The sequence below is a fragment of the Lutra lutra genome, chromosome 14 (genome assembly GCF_902655055.1).
Source record: "Lutra lutra chromosome 14, mLutLut1.2, whole genome shotgun sequence".
NCBI lineage: Eukaryota > Metazoa > Chordata > Mammalia > Carnivora > Mustelidae > Lutra > Lutra lutra.
Genome location: NC_062291.1, coordinates 10,116,210 through 10,141,854, shown reverse-complemented (window position 1 = coordinate 10,141,854; position 25,645 = coordinate 10,116,210). Strand labels below are relative to the sequence as shown.

At 38.4% G+C, this 25,645-nt stretch overlaps 1 protein-coding gene across 8 annotated transcripts in view; it reads right to left on the bottom strand.

The window, feature by feature from the left end:
• Positions 1-25,645, bottom strand: part of RYR2 (ryanodine receptor 2) — a 738,447-nt gene that overhangs the window by 263,058 nt on the left and 449,744 nt on the right. For all 8 annotated transcript variants that reach the window (XM_047702071.1, XM_047702073.1, XM_047702075.1 and 5 more), the window contains 2 exons: positions 14,738-14,897; positions 11,611-11,758 (listed from right to left, as the gene is read on the bottom strand). In XM_047702071.1, coding sequence (XP_047558027.1) covers positions 11,611-11,758; positions 14,738-14,897 — 308 coding nt within the window. The remainder of the gene's footprint in view (positions 1-11,610; positions 11,759-14,737; positions 14,898-25,645) is intronic.

The following is a 25,645-nucleotide window of genomic DNA, read 5'->3' as shown; positions in this document are numbered from 1 at the left end:
CACTCAAACATCTTGCTGAAAAATAAATGCGCTAATAGTTTAAAAACAGACATTCATAATAGTATATGGAGCAGGCTGCATGTACGAAATCCTCTGAAGAGAAAAAAGTTTGCTTCTCATACATTGCAGTTGGGGGTGGATAGGAGCCTGAATGAGAAACATCTCTATGGTGAAGGACAGAAAAACTCTCATGTCTGTTACTTAGTAACAATGATTTTTGAGAGATAGGAGAGCAAACTGCTTTTTGAGGAAAAAAATATTATCACATTTTATGATACTTAGAGGTGGCTATGGCTATTAAGAAAATAGTCTAGGGGTGTGTGGGTGGCTCAGGGGGTTAAGCCTCTGCCTTCAGCTCAGGTCATGATCTCAAGGTCCTGGGATCAAGCCCCTCATCCAGCTCTCTGCTCAGCGGGGAGACTGCTTCCCCCCCTCTCTCTGCCTGCCTCTCTGCCTCTGTGTCAAATCAATCAATCAATCAATCAATCAATCATTTTTAAAAGTTCTTAAAAAAAAAGAAAAGAAAAGAAAATAGTCTAGGGGCACCTGGCTGGCTATCAGTAGAGCACATGATGCTTCATCTCAAAGTTATGAGTTCAAGCCCCACATTGGGTGTGAAGCCTACTTAAAAAAAAAAAAAAAAAGCAATTCCAAATATTACAGTAGTAAAAAAATTGAAGTCAAATTTTCCGTTGTAATATTTCCTGAAGTAATGGCATGCTGATCCATTATTTCCTTAAGTCATGGTTGCAACCTTCAATTGAATATTGAACCATGACCCACATGGACTTTTGGAAGTTACTTTTAACGAAAGATAAAAGCTCTCGTGTAGTTATCCGTAATTTTAATTATGTCAACACTTACAGATGAAAATCATACATTATATTCTAGAATGCACTAATAAATCAAACTCCCAATTTTCTAAGGATAAAATATTCTGTTCTTTAGAAAACTAAAATACTAAAAAACCCATAGGTTCTTTTTTCCCCTCTTTCTGTTCCCAGGCCAAAGGACCCCACTCACATGCATAGTGTTTTCAAGGACAGCAAACAAATTTTAATATGAGCTTAAATCAAATATGTTGGAAGGCAAATTTGGTATAAAAATGTAACAGATGACTTCCTTCAAGCCACTACAAATTTCTCTTGGTCATAAGATTTACCATGAATTATCTCTACATACAGATAATGAAAATAAGGGACAGCATATGGAAAAATGTGCGTCAATCACAGGTAACAATGCGGAATTTCTTAGACTTTGTATTTTTTTTTCCCTGACCTTAGCTGCCTCATTATTCTTACTCTCATTGATAAGACTCGACCTGAACTGGAAATGTACACATTATTCATAGACACCATTATGCAAGGGACTTGTAACCTACATGGACTTCCTCCAAATGTCTGCAGGATTCATGGTTCCCAAGTCTTTATTTTTTACATTACTTTAGAGCAGCTTACAATCATGGTTGCAAGAAGCAACAGTTTAGCATTCCGTTTTCTGATAAAATACTAATTATTATTAAATGGAAATCTGTATCTACAGAAGTCACATACACACACAAAGATCCCAGGCAATCTGTAACAATTTCTTTTGCATACCCTGTAGCATCGATCTGATGGACACAAAGGAGGTGCTCTTTAAGTACCTGTGAGAATGAAACTAGGAACAAAGGCTTTCCTGAGCCTGGATTTAGGAGCCCAGGCATATACCTAATGGGCATTATTAGTCTCAAAGGCATAGAGCTCTCCCCCAAATATGCTTTCCTTAATTTTAAACATATTCATATAAGTTTGGTAGGTGATTATAGCTCATGTAAGTATGTATAGATGATTTTCTTATATTGTTATAAAGAACATAATAATAATTGACATTTTAAAAAAAATGAACCATTAGCAGATGTATTCCTGGTGAATTTTATCAAGAATACTGGTACTCAAAGCAGAAATTCAGGAAGTGTGCCTTTAACAAACCATCCTAGATAAACAGTAAAGCCTGATAAAATCCTGTGTTCCCAGGACCCCAGGGATCCTGGCACTAAGAGGGCACACACCAAAGAAGAACCAAATGGGACCTAAAGCGTCCATACATGCTGTACTCCAAACCCTACTTTTAAAAAGATACTTACCACTAGGGGGCGGTCAAGATCCAAAAATGAAAGTTACTTATACTAAGCTATGAAGGAAAGCAGGCTAATCTTTTTTAAAAATTTTAGATATGTTTAAAATTTATAAAATTTCATAAAATAAAATAATAAAATAAAAAAGTTTATACATATCTAAAAATTTTTAAAAATATCTAAAATCCTTCAGGTGTGCTTACATAATAATTTTTAAAATTATTGATACTAACCAGTCATCTTTTCAACTTCCTGGTATTATTTCTAATCAAACAAGTCAAACCTTGATAAAGCTGTAGAGTAAGAATAACTTAGTTTTTCAAATGTTTTAAAATGTTATTTAGAACGCTACTCCAAAGATAGTACATTTCACATACTGAGTTCATATTCAAGGTGTAATATGTAAGCATTCAGGTGATAAATAGAAAATAAATTATTACCCTGATTTAAGTACACAGAGCTAGATGCAATGTTATCAAAATTGTAAGCCCTTAACATTTTTTTTAATGTCAGCAAGGACAGCACAGCCGGTTATGTTTTTAATCTTATCTCAGGGATCACCAGATGTATTTTGCTTTATTCCATAATCTCTCACATCTATCTTTTAATTTCCACATTCACCATCCTTGTTCTGAAAAATCACAAATTTTCTAAAGCCTCCCAACTGGTCTCTCTACCTCCGAGCATTCTCCCCCTCCAATCTGTTCCTTCCCACTGTTGCCATAGTTATATCGCTATTGGAAACTGTGATCACACATCAAGCTTTTGCTTTAAAACTTCCTGGAGCTAGAATTCCTTGTGCAAATTTATCCACATTTCTTAGCTGGGCTTTCAAGATATTCCATATTTTGTCCTAATCCTTCACCTTCAACCAGCAGTGTTTTCTCCCAACTTGTAGTTCATAATTTATCCCAACTAGACTACCAATCTTCCCTCAATTCTTTCTACACTTAATTACATCAGATATATTTTCCCTCTGGTGGAAATGCTCTGCCTCATCTATTTTCTACTTGTTGACATTTTGATCCCTTCAATGCCTAACTCAAATGTCATTTTCTCCCCTTACTGATTCCTTCAATTAGAAAATAATTTTTCAATGTATTTTCCATAAAGAACAGTCAAATCGCTACTATGAGGAAGGCATTCTACTGTATATGGGAACACATGGTGGACAAGAAACAGGACTCAGCCTTCACTGTGGAGTATACTACACTAGCCTGTTGCTCATGGAACTTCGGGAGACAACCTCGCCAATCAACAACCAATGGTTTTCTCTAGATTCCTAACTTTCAGAAACCATGCCATCCTCTGATCACTACTTTTCCCTCCTAGTTTCCTCATTTCCTGCACAAACACATTCACTCCTGGAATACATTAACTTCTTCCTAGGCTTCCCTTCCTTATCTAGATAGCTTTTGATTTCTTCTGCCCTATTTCTCTTCTCCTTATTTGCTGTCAACCCCAAGCTTTGTCTGATTTCAGGTTCTTCATTCTCCTCAACATCTATATTTGCTCTGCTGAGCTTGCTGGAAAGCGTAGGCACATGACAGATTGGCACCACTGCTAGACAAGCGCATGGTCTCCAACAGAAATGGGACCATTAATGTTTCTCTGCAATCTTTTTATCTGTTCGCAACTAGCTCTCTGTTATAGCCCACAAAACAGCTATTTCTAGTTTTTATTGTTGAGTGTCATCAGCAGGGTAGAGTAAAGACCTCCAAAAAGCTTCCTCTATAAAACCAATGAGAACACTGGAAAAAAATCATCAAAATCAACTTTCAGAGTTCTGGAAATTAGCCAAAGTCTGGCAACAAGCTGGGACATTATTTGATCAAAGTGGATGAACATTTGTAAGGACAGCAGGCTTACTGGGGTTTTAACTTGCTTTGGTACTATCCTCTTCTCTCTAGCTACATGACACATTGAAAACCAACAGCCTCTCCATTACAGTGAAAATCAGCCACCTAGATGCTGAGATGAGAAGAATTCCTCCAAAAACTCATTCACAGATAACTATCATTATTTTCCCTTAATGGTAGTTCTTGGAAAATCCCATTTGCAAGGCTTCTCTTTATTGGACCTTTGTTTGCCCATAGCAAACAATCACTTCCCCAAGGGCATTTGCTGACAATCATCAGAGGCAATTTTTTTTTAACATGGCAGCTACTTAGGCAGTGAGGCAAACATTAAGATGACCAAAAACTGAAAAAGAATAACTGACAAATGACATGTCCATGTGGGTTGTGAAAAGTTCCAGTGCAATCCTGGAATCCAGAATGCCACATTCATGTACAGGTGCGCGCGCGTGTGTGTGTGTGTACGTGTGTGTGTGTGTTTAGAAAGACCTGAGAAGTCCGTAAGTTCTCACCACTGGGATACCTTAAGGCTCTGAAGTAAGTGAAGGTGCCTGGTGATATGTTGGAGGCACGTCCCAACAGGCACACAAAGCCCCTCCCTTAACAAAGACTGGGAGACTTCAAGTGCCAGACATTTAAGGAAGTCTCTGCCCAATCCCTAGTTGACTATGAGGCTAAAGAAACAGAGACTCCCAGGGCCACACATAAAAAAGAAAAAATAATGTGCAAAACTAGTTAAGAAACTCATGCAAAGAGACAAAGTATGAATCCCACAGGGGAAAAAATGAAATCAGAAATTGTCCCCAATACTAAACAAAGGTTTTTAATTAGCTACTTTAAATGTGTTCAAAGAACTAAACAAATCATGTCTAAAGAACAAAAGGAAAGTATGAGAACGATGTCTCACCCAAATAGAGAATATCAATAAAGAAAATGAGATTATAGAAAAGAACTAAATAGGAGTTCTGGAAAGGTACAATAACTGAAAATAAGAGTCTACTAGAGGGGCTCACCTATAGGTTTAAGCTAACAAAGGACAGAATCAATGAAACTGAATAGATTCACTGAGATTACCAAGTATGAAAAACTGGGGGAAAAAGGAATGAAAAAATGAACAGCCTCAGCTGCCTGTGGGACACAATCAAGAGTGCCAACACATATATAATGGACATCTCAGCAGGAGAAGAAAAGAAAAGGGCAGAAAGAATATTTAGAGAAACAATGACAATTCTCCAAATTTGATGACTAACATACATTTACAGTTCCACGAAGCTCAACAAAATCCAAGTAGGGCAAACTCTAGACATATTATAACCAAATTACTGGAAGACAATCTTGAAAGGACCAAGACAGAAGCTACACATCCCATACAAGGATCTTCAATAAGAGTAACAGCCAGTGTCTCATCAGAAAACATGGGAGGCCAGAAGGCAGAGGGAGGACATGTATAGTGAAGGGAAAAGAAGAAAAGCCAACCTAGAATTCTACATTCGGCAAATCTTCATTGTTCTCTTCAAGGCTTCCAACACAGTCCAGCCCTCTCCTGCTGCTGCCCCCTTAGCAAATAAGCTCATTTTATCTTTCAACAGAAAATAGGACCCGTGTAGCAAGAATTCCCTGGGCTTCATCCTGACTTTCCATGAACACAGGTTTCTACATTCCCTTCAATCCTTACCTCTTTTACCAAACTCAGGGGAGCAGGTGTTCTCCCTATTATATTAGGCCAGTCCCTTCCTCCATGCTCTGAATTCACCCCCCACCCTCCCAGACGCTCCATTTTGTCCAGCATCTTTTCTTTATCTTCAACCTCCTACTTTCTGCTGGTTCTTTCCCTTAGCATATAAAAATGTCCAAATGTCTCCCATTTAAAAAATAAATAAATAAACAAACTCTTTAACCCTTTCTTCCTCTCTAGCAGACAGTCTCAGCTTTATATTTACCTATGGGTAGTAGGTAGCTCTGTCTAGTGTCTCGCATGCATTTCAAATCAACATGTTTATTTTACTTTTATTTTTTTAAGAGAGGAAGAGAGAGAGAGAGAGAGGGAGGAGGGGGGAAGGATAGAGGGAGAGGAAGAATCTCAAGCAGGCTCCATGTACAGCACAACTCTGAGATCATGATCTGAACCGAAATCAAGATTCGGACGTCTAACTGACAGAGTCACTCAGGCGCCCCAAACTCAACGTGTGTAAAGTCAAACTTGGCATCTCCCCAACATCCATCTCTACCTGCTCTGACTCCTGTGTTCCCTGTGAACATGGAAGTCCTTGACATCAACCAGCCCAGACACCATCCCTGATACCCCTTTGTCCTTCTGCGAATTCTACCTCTACAAGTCAAATGATTTTGTCCTGTTCTCTCTGTGCACAACATTGCCTAAGCTCAGAACTTCAACACTCCTCATCTACACTTCTTTTATTGCTGCCAAACTATTGTCCTCACTTTCACTTATGTTCACCTTCAACCCATTCTCCCAAGAGTCACTAGATTAATTTTTTTAATAGAAAAAAAAACTTAATTTTTTTTTCAACATCTGCCTCCTCTACTTCATTTTCTGCCACTTCTCAAACTCTACATTTAGCCACACCAAGCTGAAATCCCCACATGCAATGCTCCTTTGTGGCTCTAAGCATTTAGACATGTCATTCTCTTGGAATACATGGAACCTGGTTGATTCCTATTCATCCTTCTATATTTTCCCCTAGCTTTACCTATTTTAAGTAGGTAAAGTAAGTGGTTTTAAAACATGTATTCAAATATTTTGTCACATTGCTTTTCAAAAAGTGTGGGCTTGAGTGTGGGCTGCTTTACTGATTCACATGTAACAAACAGAATATGGCAGAAGTAATTGTAATGGGTACTGATGCCTCCCCCTCACACTATCTCTTATTTACCCTGGGGGAAGACAGCTGCTGTGTGAAGGCACTCAAGCATTTCTCTGAGGTGGTGTACTGGCAAGGAGCTTGGGCCTCTTACTAAGAGCCAGACAGAAACTGAATCCTTTGGCCAACAATTATGCAAATGAGCTGTCCTAGAAGCAAATCCTCCAGCCCCACTGACGTCTTTAGATAACCGATTCCCTGAGCAACTTGAGAGCAACCTCAAGAAAGACCACAGGCCAGAACTACCTAATCCACTCTCAAATTCCAAACCATGGCAATTTTGAGATAACAATGTTCATTAAGTCACTAAGTTTTAGGGGGGAAATTTATTACACAGCAATAGACAACCAACATACTTCTAGGAAGACCACTCTGACATCAGCAAGCTGAGTTAAGCCCTCTGTGCTGTGACACTTGACGATTAATGCTTACACCATAGAGTGGTGTTGACAATTTAATCTCTCTTCCTTGCATCCCCTGAAAGCTACCTGTGGGCAAAAACAGTTTTACTCATTTTTAATCTCCAGAACTAGGCATAACTATGTATTAAAGGCAAATGGAAAGGAGGATGACTTGAAATATGGAAGTAACATGAAACCCAAACAAGAATTTTATAAATATGAACTCCTTCCCTTCTTGAAATTCACATAAGCAACAAGAAAGTAGGTAACTGCAAGGTAGCAATACATTGCCTCACAAGGGTATGAAGAAGACAAAATTATACATCATACATATATAATTTTACAATACTGTAAAATTATACATCATAAAGGCAACATCTTACGTGGTATCCAGGGAATAGGGTTATCCCTAAAAGTGAAGACATCAGATGTAACTGACACAACCTATGCCTTTGACTGATAATGTCTTTAAAATATAATCATCACTATTGTTTTCTGGCATATACTGCACATGTTCTTGTACAGGGTAAAATGCACTTCCTTTTTTGGATATCAACCATAATTTTTTTTAACAGTGCATTTCTTTTGTTTGTTTGAATGGATAATGCAAATAGAGTATAAAATTTAAAAGAAATGATATGTGGCAAAATGTAAATCTTCCCTCCCACAGCTGTCTGCTGGCTATCTAGCTATGCTTCCTGGAAGCAATCACTGTTACCATTATTTTCTGTGTCTATTCCCAGTCCGTCTGTGCATGTGCAAGTGTTTACATATATTCTTTGTTATAACGAGAATAGTACCACGCTCTTTGCAGACTTCACGACTTTGCTTTTTAACCTTAATATGAAACACCTGAGAGTGTTTCCTGTCAGCATTTCATTGTACTTAACACCTTCATAATATCGTATCGTATGAATGTACCATCGTGATTTTAACCAGCTCCGATGCCAGAATGTTTTCTAATCTGACTTTTCGTTTTACTTTTTGGGGTGCTCGTGTATGTGTGTGTGTGTTCATATAAGTCTGTGTGGGAGAGGGTGTGTATGTGTATGAATATGTGTTGGGAGCTCCAACAGAGACTCCACTACTCAGTTCATTCATATTATTCTGTTGGTCTGTATAAGTCTCCTTTATTGCTTTTTTTTTTCCTTTTTCTTAATCCTTGATCACCACTGGCATCACTCTAATATGCATGATATTTTCCTTGTTCCTGGTCTTAAGGGGAAAAGTCTTGAGGTTTCACTATGAAGTGAAGGCAGGATAACCTCTCTCACCACTACTATTAAACACTCTAAGTCTTAACCAGTTCACTAAGTCAAAAGACAAAATAAGCATGATAATTATAAAGGAAAAAGTAAAATACTAGGGGGGGAGGAGAAAACATCATGGTTATATGGGTAGAAAACTGTATACACTTTGTATACAGAAAAAGAGAAAAAGAAAGAAAAAAAGTAAGATGAATTCTGCCAGACCACATGATATAATTATAATAATATGTACATACTAATAGTGTTTCTCATATTCACAGTGAACAACTGGAAGATGAAATGAAGTGAAAACTAATTTAATTTATGATATTTCCAAAATATCAGATGCCTCTATAAAATAATGGGCAAGACCTCTACTCTGAAAGTTGGAGACAAACTAAAGACGAAAAAAAAAAAAAAAGGAAAGATATGCCACGTTTGTGAACTGGTAAGACTAAATACTGTTAAGATGTCAATTCTCCCCTAGACTGACCTACAAAGCCAACTGTAAGCCCATCAAAACCAAATTTACAAGTGGGATCTAAAATGTAAGGAAATGCAAAGAAAAAAAGAAGCTGACAAAACTCTTAAAGAAGTTAGAGGACTACCCTACCTGATTTTAAGATTTGTTAAAAAGTTACAATAATAAAGACAGTAGTGTGGTATTGAGTTAAGGACAGACATATAGATCAATAGGATCCAACTGTCAATAGATAGTTGACAAAGGTACCAAGGTAATTTAATGAGGAAAGGATAATCTGTTCCAATAAATGGTGCTGAGACAGCTGGATATCCACCAGGACAAAAGTGAACCTTGACCTTAGTGTCTCATCACAAACAAAACTCAACTCAAATTAGACTACAGACCTAAACAAAAAAGTAAAATAATAAAACTTCTGAAAGAAAGCACAAGAGAGAATCTTTGTTTTTGCACAGGCAAAGATTTCTCAGGACCTAAAATATACAACCATAAAGGGAAAAAATCATAAAGGACTTCATCAAAATTAAGAATGGCGGGCTTTCTGAAAGATCTCACTGAGAAAATGAAAGCACAACCCAGAAACAACGAGGAGTTATTTCCAATATCTGACATAGCCCTTATACCCAGAAAATTTATATATATGCTTACAATTACATATACTTATAATTCAATAAAAAGATGAAAAAACCACCCAATTTTTTAATTGAATATAAATTCAGGGGGAAAAAAAAAGACTTATACCAGTGGCCAGTAAGTACAAGAAAAAAAATTCAACGTTATTACTCATGAGAAGAATGAGAATTGAAACTGCAAGATTCCATTTTGCATCTACCAGAATGGTTAAAATCAGAAAGATTAGCTACCAACTCTTGGCCAGGATGTGGGAACAACTGGCACCCTCATACACTGGTCATGGGAGTAACTTCGTAGAACCATCTGGAATCTTCCTATAAAGACTATATCTGTCCCATGATCCAGTAATTTTACTCCCTAGATATTGACCTGAACAGAAATGAAAAGTCTGAGTCTTCACAAAGAACTGTCTACAAGTGTTCATAGCAGTTTTATTCATAATTGCCAAAAACTGAACACAATTCAAATCTTCATCAACAGAAGAATGGATTAAAAAAAAAACTTATGGTTTATTCTGTTACATCTTAGATTAGAAGCTTTGTATTGTCTATTTCCATTCCAGTGGTCATGTGGACTATAGACTCTTTAAGACAGGGATCCTTCTCATACCTTTCACACCTGATAGCACCTAGTTAATAAGGGTCTACCAAATATTTGTTGCTATAAAACTGACCTCAAGAGAAAATAAGGAGGTATAATATAATTATGAACATCGCTGTTACCAAGGGAACACCTAATTTTATTGGCAGCAAATGTTAGGATTCAGTATCTACTAGAGCTCTTGAGATGTTAACTACCTACTGAATCGACTCCCCAGACTGAAATCTGGAGTCAGAATGCCTGGGGATGGGATTCTGCACCTGCAATGTAGTAGACGGAAAGGCAGAGAAGTCTCTGCATCTCAGGTTCCTAATCTGTAAAGTGAGCTTAATGCATGGACCATCCCCATAGGGTTAGTCCTGTGAGGATCACGTAATTATAAAGGTCTCAGAAGCACATGACAAGCACTGTATAAACATTAGCTATTATTACTACTGACAGTCTGGATTTCTATGCACAGACACAACACTGAAGATGTTAGTCATTAGAGAATAGTTAGGATACATTTTTAAACATGTTCTATCAAAAAAATACAGGCATTATAAGGAAACACACATTGTTTATTTCACTTTGCCGATTTTAAAATATGGATAGTCATACCAAGTCAAACTTCAGGCAAAGGATAAAGGAATTGATACTGATATTTTAAACCATATTCTTAAAAGGTATTATTTAAGGAGAAATGTGTTCTTTATAAGACCTCTGAAAACCCATTTTTTCAACACAAATTTATTGAATGCCTATTCTAATGCGCTTATCTTAAAGCAAAATGTTGCACTAATTAGTTAATATTACCTCTAGGTATGAGTATAAATAATGAAAGTTCAGAAGACACGAGCTAAACAACTAAACTCTTTTGAAGGATAACAGGTGGGGTTGGGTGGGAGCTGTACCACAGTTAAGAGAGTTCACTGTTCACATCAAACTCTTTGGGAAGGTAGCCCCGTTTCTCCCCCCAGCAGAATCACTGTGGTCCCAAGACACTCGAATGAGAGATGAGTCTAATCCCTCAAGCGTCCTTCAGGAAAAAAAAAAAAAAAGCTCTAAACCACTGTCCTAAATTACAAACTAGATGACATCCCAAAGAACTCATTGTATGCTGCCCTTTTAGTTAATTATTTGGCTCTGAAAAACTACCACACAACTTCAAGACCTGAGAAGAAGAAAGGAAAACCAGAATATCATGATCTTGGGGATGCCTGGGTGGCTCAATGGGTGGCTCATTAAGCACCTGACTTTGGCTCAGGTCAGGACCTCAGGGTCCTGAGATCCAGCCCTGCATTGGACTCCCTGCTCAGTAGGGAGCCTGCTTCTCCTTCTTCCTCTGCCCCTCCCCTGCTCATGCTCTCTCTCTCTCTTTCAAATAAATAAATAAAATCTTTAAAAAAAAATACCATGATCCTGATCTGGCGCCTCCAGGTTGTAGCCATACCCCAGCAGGGTGCGCACGGCCTCACGGAGGCTGTCCTTATTGGATTTCTTGGTGCGGTCATCTAGAAGGGCATAGGGAACCAGACGAGGGTTTCTTCTGTTCTTTACATCCTACAGGAAGAGAAAAGGTGTCCATCGTCAAAGTAGGACTAAAGCTTCCAAATATAATAGAATGTGAGGCCCCTGAGGTAAAAGCTGCCCCTCCCCCACCACCTTAGTCTCTTCAGGTAACGGAAGTTACTGAACCCCTAGCAATAGAAAAGATGGATCAGATGAGTGACTGCAGGCCCTCCCCAGGAGAAGAAGAAGTAAACAACAACAACGACAAAGCCAGCTGGAAGGATCTCTTCAACCACCTTCCATCTGCCGGGGTCACAGGGCAATGTGTGAATTTAGAAAACACGGAATTTCCTTGCAAAGTTTACAGACAAGTCTTTGTTACAAGAACAGCCAGATGATCACTGGTCACTTCTCGGTGATTTTAGTCTACAAACAACATATGGCTGCTGTCTCTTTCTCGGAAAAAACCAGCGTGTTATAGACAGCCATTCTATGAACTCAAATGGCCTGAACAGTAATGCATTAAGGTGACTCCATCAACCTGTGAAAGCTGTTAATAGCAGAAATACTGAAATACCTACAAAACTCATGAACTGTTTATGACAAAAAGAGGCTCCAGGTTTAAAATACGATGGCACTGATGTTGGCAAAGCCAGAAAGCTAGCTATCCTACTATCCTGGCAAAAGAAAGCACCTCCTTTCATCCACTGCCTGAGACTCTGCTGCAGATTTTGTTGGACTTTCCAGATCTCAAGAAGCATTCTCAATTCTCAGGTGAACCTGAGCTTGACTAAGAATGATGAGGCTGTAGATCCTTCCCAAATGTCTCAAAACAAATATGCTACATGGTGGATGGGGTTTTGTCTCGGTTGGGTAAGAGCAAGGAAAGCTTTTCTTACTGTCTTCTCCCCTCTCTCTAGCAAATTTGTACCGAACACCTGCTCCTGAATACATGAACACGGACAGACACGTTGGGGGTCAAGGTCACCTAGGTCATTTGGCGGGAAGCAACACTCCAAAGCCACACCAAATAAACTAACAGTATTAACATCACCCTGCACTCCTCTCTTTCAACGTGGTTGGCCCCCAAACTTTTCCTCCATAGAAGGTCTGAAGCATTAAATGAATCATCCTCTTCTTTGGAGATGGTGTCCTGGGACTCAGTTAAAAGGAGCTCCCCAGGGGATCCGACGCACACTCATGTTTGAAAGCAGCTGTGCTCAAGAGACAGAGAAGAAGGTAATTTGAGGAAACCACTCTCAAGGACTTTCAGTAGGTTATGTTAAGAAGAAGGTGATGGAAAATTCAAGACACTTATTCAAATAACCTGGCAAACATGGGCTATGTCAGTGGGGAATGCGGTGGAGGGATGGGGTGCGACCTGGGGTAAGGAATAGGGAAATGATTTAAATGAGAGCAACGGCAGGTTCAAACAGAGCCTTGTGCTTTTATGAGGAAACACATGCACAGGAAGGAGCGCCCCTACCCCTGAAGACAGGGACCTTAGGGAACTCCTCGTTTGTCTTACAGAGCTCCGTGGTCTTCAAGGTAAGTTAAGCCCTCCTTTTGCAGAGCCAGTGTGAACCCCTCATCCATCTGGGAATATAAGGTTCAGGTTCTCTCTCTCTCTCTCTCACACACACCCCTACACACAGACACAATACTGGAGCAGATGTAGTGTTGACATTCTCATCAGCTACAACTAGCTTAATTCAATATAAAAATATATTTTATGAGGTACATCAAGGCTCTTCCATTTTTCTTTGGCCTTCCCAATAGCAAGAAGTCACTGGCTTACAAGGGTTTTCAAAACTCATTTCTTCGAACCAATATTTAGGCTGTTGCCTGGACCATCGTCTAAGCCTGTAAGTAAGAATCCATTTTATTCCTGAAAAATTCTAAGTACAGGAAGCCTAAACTGAGCTGCCAAGAAGCACTGCAACAAGGCAGCGAAGCATCTTGGCTCTGGAGTCCGAAGGCTTGATCCCAAGCAGGGTCCGCCACCTGCTAGCCGCACAGAGCACTGGGCAAACTGCGCCCACGGAGGCTCCCCGTGCACCATATGTCAGCTGGGAATAAAAGGATTCCTCCCTCACGGAATTGTTGTCAGAGTTAAGGAGAATATGTGTAAAGCTCCAGACAGGGGGATGGCCACCTAATTGAAGAGCAAACCACCCCACGTATTTGGCCTCCCCAGGCACTGCTGTGAGCCTCTTTCCCAAGTAAGTTATAGAATGACATTAAGTTCCTTACTGCTGAGGGAAACAGTGGCTCAGAGAATTTAAGAAGCCTGCTCAGGGTGACTCGAGGACTCAGAGGTGAGGCTCAAATGCGTTCTTCGGCCCCTCAGCGATGACACCTCCGGGTGTACTCAATGACTGTTAGTCACTCCCGCCAGCGCCACCATTAATAGAGAGAGATCCACGACTCTGACATCTAGAAACCTCAGAAAACTCATCCTTGACTAAGTTTAACACAAACTCAGTTGGTGGTAGAACGTGATCTGAATTGAAGCAAGCCTGTTTATAGGCTTTATTTATCCCCTCTTGGTATGATCATGCCTACACGGTGCTGAACAAATAGTAATTTACATTCTGCTGCCCTGTGGAGGGTGCTAAGAAGCATGTAATCGATCACTGTATTGCCATTCTGGAAACTGAAAGATATCTGGGTTCTGACATTCATCTGGCCCCAGGGGTTTCAAGTGAGGAACTGCGGACTTCTTTTATTATTATTGTATATCAATCTTCTCATATTTCAGAAGTTTCTCCTAAAGACAATCTCAGAGAGAGAGAAATGCCATGAAACCACATTATAAATCACTGTTGTGGTTCATATTCCCTGTTTTTACTCAGGGTTATGGTCATCTAACTTCCTGAGTCCAGCACTGGACAGGTGTGTCACTGTATACATATATTAAGACATGTATGTGAGTTTCAAAACAATAATTATTTAATCTCCCCTGTTACGAACTACGCTGATTACCACTTAAGCAAACCTCAGCCTCCACGCTCTAAAGCCCCCACGTACCTGTTGGATGCCATAAGTCCAGCCCTGCCGGATTCGATCCCGGGCCCACACATTATGGGCATTTTCTGCCAACTTGTCCACCATCGCTTCCTGAGATGGGGTGAGTTTGATGAAACTCAGGTCCATTGGGGCAGGCTTGTACCCACTTGTCAGCTGGTAACTACAAGGCAAAACAAAAGAAATATGTAATTGGCCTTTTTGAAAAAGTTAAAGCTTAAAAATCCCTATACCAGTCTCTTTATGGCCCTACCTACTTCTAATGGTTCATTTAACCACAGTGGTTACCTGGTCAGCAAGCCTGGAACCCTTCACTTAAGCTAATAACTCATTAAATAGAAAGGCCACACAATCTTGGTCTTATTTTTATGCCAGTGAAAGTGAAATGAGACAAGTTACCTATCTCTCAAAGTTGAGAAGGATTTACTGAGTTCCTAACTCTTGAGGCTCTTCTATAGTACAAACCAAAATACTGGTTATCAATGAAAACATCTGATGGATTTCTCTTCCTATTCTCATTTTCTTCAACTATTAAGCATTGTATTAATTTGTATATTTATGTATTTAATCAATCTGTGGATCTTTACAGATACTAGCTATTTATTATTCTATAGGTAAATTTTAATGCATTTATAAGTTATTTTCCTATTGTCTTTCTTAGTTATATAATTTAGGAAGCATCTGGATAAGACAGAGAGTAGAAAATCCCAGGTATTTAACCATCTAAAAAATAATGAAGGCCTGGGTTTTAAGGAACTCTTACCTGAAACTGCTTCTATATGCTGAAATGGAGAGAAAGCACTAAAACAAGTGTAGGTTTTCATCTTTTGTAAGAGCTATAAAATTGAAAAATACAAAGTTTCCAGCATGTACTCATTAGGGCAATAATATTGCCTTGCCCCCCCACAGATACACATAGAGTCACCTCATTCTCTTTAACTACTGAGATTCCAACAAAACCTGTTTTATAGCTGCTTCTCTTCCGTTCGTCTGTCATTGTTGTATTACCTATAGTCAACTAGGCCTTGAGGTCAGATTTGTTTCTAATCCATTTTTCAAAATGCCATCATACTTGATATAGGGCATGGCAGATAATCAGCCTTCTGATTTATAGTTTTTGAAAGAATTAGTGGAAGGAAGCAAGATGCCAGAAGAGTAGGGAGCCTTGTTCATTGGGTGCCTTGAATGTAGCCAGATAACTATCAAATCATTCTGAAAACCTATGAATTCAACCTGAGATGAAAGAAAAGAATCGCTGGAATTCTACACATAGAAAAGCAACCGCTTTGGGGAAGGTAGGAGGTGTGGAGAAGTGAATCAGATGGAATATATTGGAAGATGAACAGCAGGGGAGGGAACCTCGGTAAGCAGCTCCCAGAGAGTGTTACAGCCCCAGAGCACAAAATCAGTACTTTTAAAAATCTGCTCCAGTGAGAGACACCCCTGCTGGAAAGGTGCTCGGATGGCAAAGCGGGACAAAATTCTAGGTGGGATCCTGTGGTCTCAGGATCCCCGGGGTCACAGAAAGAATGGGGATGCCTGAGCAGGCAGAGTTCCCAAGCACTGGAGCAGGAAACTGGCTATGGTCAGCAAGCCCAGGAGTGGGCTCTCAGCTCAGTTCGCCATAAACCGTGAACAGCAATGCAATCAGAAGACTGGTCTCCATGTGGGGTCCTGCAAGTGTCAGGCCTGTGAGAACCCTCCTCTCTCCCCTGGGAAGAAAAGTAGGGTGTGCTTCGAAGGAATCTGCAGAGTTCAGTGCACATAAAAGTGAAGACTGCTTTTCCCTGAAGGTTTACTGAATTTAGGGGCCCAAGATCTTTCAGCTCCAGGGCTAGAAACAGGGATACAGCCATTTTAATTTTAATTTTTTTAAAAGATTTATTTATTTATTTATTTGACAGAGAGAGAGATCACAAGCAGGCAGAGAGGCAGGCAGAGAGAGAGGAGGACGTGGGGCTAGATCCCAGGACCCCAAGACCACGACCCGAGCCAAAGGCAGCGGCTCAACCCACTGAGCCACCCAGGCGCCCCTTAATTTTCATTTTTATTTTTATCCTCTAATGGGCCACAGAAATCCTTCAGGGAACAAAAGCCACATAGAGCAACCCAAAGCAGCTTACAATGAGACTGGTCCCCTGGCAAGTGCAACTCCACCCAGGCAAAGGCATCTGAGAATCAGAGCAGCAGGCCCCTCCCCCAGAAAACCAGCTATAACATCAGTGTAACACCAAGTGTACCAAACACACAGAATTGCAAAACTCCAGTGTGAGGGGAAAATAGTATATAGAATTCGAGGGTTTTTTCTCATGATTCTTTTATCTTTCAGTTTATAATCTTTTTTCTCCCCTTTTCAACTACTTTCTTATTTTAGCAATTCTTTTTTTTAGTCTTTTTTTAAACTTTCATTTTTACATTTACATTTTATATAGTCATTTTTTGCTTCCTTTCACTGTATTCAATTTCATTTTTGTATATATATGTTTTTGCTTTCTTTGCAATTTTGGGATTTAGTGTCTTCTAAAAGAGAAAAATACACCCAGGGCCACTCTGTTTTATCCACTTGGGAAATTAAATTTTCTTTTTTCCTTTTTTTTTTTTTCCTTTTTCTTTTCATTTTTGGTTTCAGACCTCTTCAGATTTGTCTAATGGGTATTTTGCTTGAGTCATCCTTGATATTTTTTATTTTATTCCCTTGTTCATCCATTCTTCTCTGGGCAAAATAACTAGAAGGAAGAATTCACAACAAAAGAAAGAACCAGAAGTAAGTAATACTCTCTGCCACAGACCTAATCATTATGGATATAAGTAAAATGTCAGACCTAGAATTCAGGATAACAATTATAAAGTTACTAGCTGGGCTTGAAAAAAGCATAAAAGACATCAAAGAATCTCTCAATTCAGAAATAAAATCTAATCAGGCTAAAATTAAAAAATTTTTCAAGTGAGATGCATTCTAAATTGGATGCTCTAACAGCTAGGGTAAAGGAGGCAGAAGAGAGAGTCAGTGACAGAGAAGACAAGATGATTAAAGGAAGGAAGCTGAGGAAAAGAGAGAAAAACAACAAACAGATCATGAAGGGAGGCTTCAAGAAATTAGCGATACCATACACAATATTAGAATTATTGTGGTCCCAGAGAAAGAAGAGAGGCAAGGACATAAGGCATATATGAGCAAGTCACAGCTGAGAACTTCCCTACTTAAGGAAGGAAACAGACATTCAAGTCCAGGGGTAGAGAGAACGCTCCTCAAAAATCATTAAAAATAGATCAAAACCCTGACATATAACAGTGAAGCATGCAAATCTCAGAGATAAAGAGAAAATCCCAAAAGAAGCTTGAGGCAAGAACTCCTTAATCTACAATGATAGAAATATTAGACTGGCATCAGACCTATCCACAGAGACCTGGCTGGCCATAAAAGGCCAGAATGACACATTCCTGGTGCTAAATGAGAAAACATGCAGCCAAAAATGCCTTTTCCAGCTAAAGTATCATTCAAAATGTATGGAGAGATAAAGAGATTCCAGGACAAACAGAAACTAAAAGAATTTGTGATCACCAAACTAGCCCTGTAAGAAATATTAAAGGGGATCCTCTGAAGAGAGAGCCCAAAAGTAACATAGATCAGAAAGAAACAGAGACAATCAACAGGAACAGGGACTTTATAGGTAATACAATGGCACTACATCCATATCCTTCAATAGTTACTCTGAATGTAAATGGACTAAATGCTCCAATCAAAAGACAAAGGGTATAAGACTGGATAAAAGCAAGACCAATCCATATGCTACCTACAAGAGATGGACTTTAGACCTAAAAATACCTTCAGATTCAAAGTAAGGGGGTGGAGAACCATTTATCATGTCAATGGATGTCAAAAGAAAGCTGGGATAGCAATCCACATATCAGACAAATTAGATTTTATTTATTTATTTTTTAAGATTATATTTATTTGACAGGATGAAAGAGAGACAGTGAGAGAGGGACCACAAGCAGAGGGACTAGGAGAGGGAGAAGCAGGCTTTCCACTGAGCAGGGAGCCCAATTCAGGGCTTGATCCCTGGGCCCTGGGATCATGACCTGAGCCAAAAGCAGATGCTTAATTACTGAGCCACCCTGGCGCCCCAGACAAATTAGACTTTAAAGCAAAGACTGTAGTAAGGGATGAAGAGGGACACTATATCAGACTTAAGGGGTTTATCCAACAAGAACATCTAATAATTATAAGTATTAATTATATAATTATATACATATAGTTATATGTATATAATTATAACAATTATAAGTATTAAATTAATAAAGAAAACACATTGATAATAATACAATAATAGTAGGGGACTTTACCCCACTCACAGCAATGGGCAGCTCATCTAAGCATAAGATCAGCAGGGAAATAAGGGCTTTGAATGACACACATGACCAAATGGACATCACAGATATATACAGAGCATTCCATCCTAATGCAACAAAATACACATTATTTTTGAGTGCACATGGAACACTCTCCAGAATAGATCACATACTGGGTCACAAATCAGGCCTCAACTAGTATGAGGAGATTGGGAATATTTCTGCATATTTTTAAATCACAATGCACTGAAACTTGAACTAAGTCACAAGAGGAAATCTGGAAGGAACTCAAACACTTGGAATTAAAGAGCATCCTACTAAAGAATGAATGGGTCAACCAGGAAATTAAAGAAGAATTTTTATAATTCATGGAAATAAATGAAAATGAAAACACAACTGTTCAAAAGCTTTGGGATATAGCAAAGCAGGCCCTAAGAGGGAAATACATAGCAGCACAAACCTTTCTCAAAAAAATTAGAAAAGTTTCAAATATACAAGCTAGTCTTACACCAAAAGGAACTGGAGAAAGAACACAAATAAAGCCTAAACCAAGCAGGAGAAAAGCAATAAGAAAGATTAAAGCAGAAATCAATGAAATAGAAACCAAAAGAACAGTAGATCAATGAAACTAGAAGCTGGTTCTCTGAAAGAATTAATAAGATCAATAAACCACTAGCCAGATTTATCAAAAAGAAAAGAGAAAGGACCCAAAATAATAAAATCATGAATGAAAGAGGGGAGATCACAACCAACACTGAGGAAATACTAAGAATTATAAGAACATATTATGAGCAGCTATATGCCAACAAATTAGGCACTTTGGAAGAAACAGATGCATTTCCTAGAGACATATAGACTACCAAAACTGAAACAGGAAAAAATAGAAAACCTGAACAGACCCATAATCATCAAGGAAATTGAAGCAGTAATTAAAAATCTCCTAACAAATCAGAGTCCAGGGCCAGATGGCTTCCCAGGGGAAAGAATGAATACCTATTCTTCTAAAGCTGTTTCAAAAAATAGAAAGGGAAGGAAAACTTCCAAACTCATTCAATGAGTTAACAAAAGAAAGGACAAGCACCATATGATCCTCTCAGTTGATGAGAGAAAGCATTTGACAAAATATAGTATCATTTCTTAATTAAAACTCTCCACAGTGTAGGGATAGAAGGAACATACCTCAGTATCGTAAAATCCATCTACGAAAAACCCACAGAGATTATTATTCTGAATGGGGTAAAACTGAGAGCTTCTTCCCAAAAGTCAGGAACACAACAGCAATGCCTACTCTCACCACTGTTGTTCAACATAGTACTAGAAGTCCTAGCCTCAGTAATCTGATAACAAAAAGTAATAAAAGGCATGCAAAATGGCAATGAAGTCAAACTCACTCTTCACAAATAACATGATACTTTATGTGGAAAACCCAAAAGACTCCACCTCAAAATTGTAAGAACTCAACAGGAATTCAGCAATATGACAGGATATAAAATCAATGTGCAGAAATCAGTTGCATTATGTGCATTATGCACTAACAATGAGACAGAAGAAAGAGAAATTAAGGAGTTGATCCCATTTACAACTGCACCAAAAAAATGTTAGCTATCTAGGAACAAACCTAAACCAAACAGGTAAAAGATCTGTATTCTAAAAACTATAGAACACTGCTGAAAGAAATTGAGGAAGACAGAAAGAAATGGAAAAAGATTTCATGCCCATGGACTGGAAGAACAAATATTGTTAAAATCTCTACACTACCTAGGGCAATCTATACATTCAATGCAATCCTTATCAAAATACCATCAACTTTTTTTTCGCAGAGCTAAAACAAATAATCCTAAAATTTGTATGGAACCAAAAAAGACCCTGAATAGTCAGAGTAAAATTGAAAAAGAAAATCAAAGCTGGTGGCATCACACTGCCAGACTTCAAGCTCTATTACAAAGCTGAATCAAGACAGTATGGTATTGGTACAAAACCAGACACGTAGATCAATGGAACAGAAGAGAGAATCCAGAAACGGACTCTCAACTCTATGGTCAACTAACCATTGACAAGGCAGGAAAGAAGATCTAATGGAAAAAGGACAGTCTTTTCAATAAATGGTGCTGGGAAAATTGAAGAGCCACATGTAGAAGAATGAAACTGGACCACTTTCTTAAACTACACAAAGATAAACTCAAAACGGTTGGAAGACCTAAATGTGAGACAGGAATCCATCAAAATTCTAGAAGAGAACACAAGCAGCAACTTCTGTGACCTTGGCCACAGCAACTTCTTGCTAGACGAGTCTCCAAAGGAAAGGGAAACAAAAGCAAAAATGAACTATCGGAGCTTCATCAAGATAAAAAGCTTCTGCACAGCAAAGAAAACAGTCAACAAAACTAAAAGGCAACCTATGCAATAGAAGATATTTGCAAGTGACATATCAAATAAAGAGCTAGTACCCATTATCTATAAAGAACTTACCAAACTCAACACCCAAGAAAACCACAAATAATCTAGTCAAGAAATGGCAGAAGACATGAAAAGACATTTCTCCAAAGAAATACAAATGGCCAACAGACCCATGAAAAATCGTTCCACATCCCTTGGTATCAGGGAAATGCAAATCAAAACACAATGAGATACTATCTCACACCAGCCAGAATGGCAAAAATTAATAACTCAGGAAATAATAAATGTTGGTGAGGATGAAGAGAAAGGGGAATCATCTTACACTGTTGCTGGGAATGTAAGCTGGTACAGTCACTCTGGAAAACAGTATGGAGGTTCCTCAAGAAGTTAAACATAGAGCTACCCTACAACCCAGCAATTGCACTACTGGGTATTTATCCCAAAGATACAAATGTAGTGATCTGAAGGGGCACCTGCACCCAAATATTTATAGCAGCAATGTCCACAACAGCCAAATTGTGGAAAGAGCTGAGATGTCCATCAACAGATAAATGGATAAACAAGATGTGGTGTGTGTACATACAGAGTATTACTCAGCCATTAGAAATGATGACTACTTAACATTTACACTGATGTGGACAGAACTGGAGGGTATTATGCTGAGCAAAATAACTCAATCAGAGAAAGACAATTATCATATGGTTTTACTTATATGTGGAATGTGGGAAACAGCATAGTTTACCTTCAGAGAGGAAGAGAGGGTAAACTGAATGGGAAATCATCAGAGAGGGAGAAAAACCATGAGAGACTTAACTATGGGAAACAAACTGAGGGTTCCCGAAGGGGAGGTGGGTGGGGAGAATGGGGTAATTGGGTGATGGACATTAAGGAGGGCTTGTGATGTGATTAGCACTGGGTTTTATAAACAACTGATGAATTACTGAACACTACATCTGAAACTAATGATATACTATAAGTTGGCTAATTGAGTTAAAATTAAAAAAAAGAATTAACTTTATATGCCAAATTAATATAAAGGTACATGTATCTTCATCTCAAAGATTCTCCTTTATACAAAGGAAATTCACCAGCTAATTATGCCAAGTTTAAAAAAAATAGCCAGAACATGAGAAAATGCTGAGATAAAACTATGTAATCTTTTTTCTTTTAAGTATTCTGGGCTGTGGGTAGCAGAATTACCAGGTAAGCCTGGTACCATAAAGAGGCACTGCTTTGTTCCTCGCTATCCACAAAATGGAGAATAATGTTTGATCTGTGGTAGGCATTCAATAAAAAAATGTTGAATGAATCGATGTGTTACAGCAATAAATAATTTTTAAGAAGAATAAAGTTGAGACTGCCTTAGTTACTATTTTATTATAAGACATCTCGTATTTTATAAATCATTTATCTATAGACAAAAGTATCAGAAATAAACTTTGTTTTGTTTAAGTGGGTTATATTAGTGCAGCAATTGTAACAATTATGGCTAATTACAGCCTTATGTCATTCAATTTACATCACAAGCTACATTTATAGATGAGAAATTTTGTTCTGTTTTAAATCAAAACTCTGAACATTTGGGTAATTAGCAATATTTTTAAATTAAAAAAAGGTTTTATAACGAAGCCACATGGGATTTTTTTTTTTACTTATTTTTCTTTTTAAGATTTTATTTATTTGTCAGAGAGAGAGCATAAGCAGGGGAGGCAACAGGCAGAGGGAGAGGGAGAAGCAGGCTCCCCGCTGAGCAAGGAGCCTAATGTGGGACGCGATCCCAGTACCCCAAGATCATGACCTCGACAGAAGGCAAATGCTTAACCAACTGAGCTACCCAAGGCGTCCGACAGGGGATTTTTTAATTGCTCATATAAATAATTGTATGTTTGAGAATTCTGATTATAAATAGATAAATCTATAAACTGTAAGCACAGCCCATATACAAGCTCTCATTCACAAAATATTTTTTTCAATAAAGAGCTTCCAATACATTTCCAAGGCACTGACAAATGATCAAGCTGGCAGAGTCTAATTTCTAAGTTTAATGTGACTTGTTGGAAGCAACCTTAGGAGCAATGACAAAGAACTCAGTCTTCTCTACTGTCCCATCTTCCTATCTCTGCTTGACACCCTCCCCTCCTGATTTCCCCACATTCGCCCAGCACGGGGTAGCCCAAGAGCACACATTCTTTCTTCTCTCCTTTTTCAGTAGCAACTTGATGAGAGCCGAAACCATCATGAGCAACGTGTGCATTTGAAAAGAGGACAAATACTCTCTTACAACCAGTTCTAATGGTAGACATCTCAGCAATATCTCATATGGAATGGGGGGTATGTTTGAAAGGTAGAGGATGGGAAGGAGGTCCTTCCAAGTCAAACATTATAGATAAGTTCTACCAATGTGTAAAGCTGGATAATGTAGAACCCTAAGCATTTCTCTTGATTTTCTAAATTCTCCCCTTCTTACATGGAGTATCTACTAGAGCTGCTTTAATCTGTGATCACAAGGAAAACCCATGGAGGTGTATTTCCATCTGTTGATTTAACACAGCACAATAATTAATTAGTTCGTGTTCTCTGTCAGACACAGACTACAATTCATTTTACTTTTCTAAATAAGGATTTAAAGGATTTAAAGCTTCAAACGATTCTTTTAAATGGCTAATAATCCCATCCAAATCAAAGTTACTAAGTCCCATTTCACCCGAACCTTATTTCCATACTGTTGTCCTTCAAATCATCCACAGTAAAATACAAGTATCTTTGAAATTCATAGACTTCAACTTACTGCATCTGATAAAAGTGCTGACATCATGCATGCCTAACCAGTATTAATCAGTATCAACAATTTATAAAACTCTTTTTCTGTTTGTAGTATATGTTGACAAAGTAAGAATCAAACCATTGTAACCAAATGGGATTTCTTTTTTTAAAGATTTTATTTATTTGACAGACAGAGATCACAAGTAGGCAGAGAGGCAGGCAGAGAGAGAGAGGAGGAAGCAGGCCCCCCGCCGAGCAGAGAGCCCGATGTGGCGCTCGATTCCAGGACCCTGGGACCATGACCTGAGCCGAAAGCAGAGGCCTTAACCCACTAAGTCACCCAGGGGCCCCATAAAATGGGATTTTTTTAAAGAGCATAAATAAACTTTGGCCAATAATGTCCACTTCACCTTAATAATATAATCTAATTAGGTACAAAAAGATGAACCAACCAACTGCTAGTAGGAAATACTATCCTCTTATGGCTGAAAAAGAACAAAAAGCCAAGCTTTTGGAGTAAACTGTGATTGACATAATCCTTTGAAGCTAAGTGGTTTCAAGTAATGTTTCAGAATAATTTCCAGAAATGTAAAAGAAATGAAAGAAAGACTTCTATACCAGTTCTTGGGGAGTAGAATTTCATAGCCCAAATAATAGGGACAAGTCATATCAGTAGTAATTAAATTAATACAAAATACATAAAGTTCATGTTAAAGATATCCATGTGTTACATTCTACTTTCTTGAGCTTCCTGGGAAAATTCTACCAGAATCAGTCAACAGCCATCTTTCTCCTGCAATCCAGCTGTTTAGCAGGCATCCTTTTAAACTTCTTTTACATTAATATACAAAGTCCCCATTCCATCAATCATCCTGAAATTTAGATTATGAGGAATATATGGGGAATGAAATAAATATATTCAATATACTCCCTTTCCACGGTATCCAAATTCTTTTGCACTTATTAGCTCTCAATTTATTCTGATGTTGCATACAATTGAATAATTAAAATAAATCAGCAAGATTAATAAATTATATATACTGGGCTTCAGTTTCTTTTTTAAAGTACCTTTTTCCCCAGAAAAAAAATAAAACAAAACATAACTGGTAAACTGCCAGTTTCATCTGCATCAAATTGCCAAAGATGTGAACAAACAATTGATGGCACTTGGCCCCATTGATGAGTTGTCACGTTAAGTAGCAATTCAGTTTTGTATGTCATTGCCACCTGACCCACATTTTTCCTAAGCAGGTATTATAAATGAGCCTTTGAAAAAAGTGTGCAGTATAATTTCACTGAAGGGGCAATTAAAGTGGTGTACAAAAAACATAGCAGAATAAGAAACACTAAGCAGAAGAACCTTTTCCCTTTTTTTTCTAGCCTTTCCCACCTCTCAAG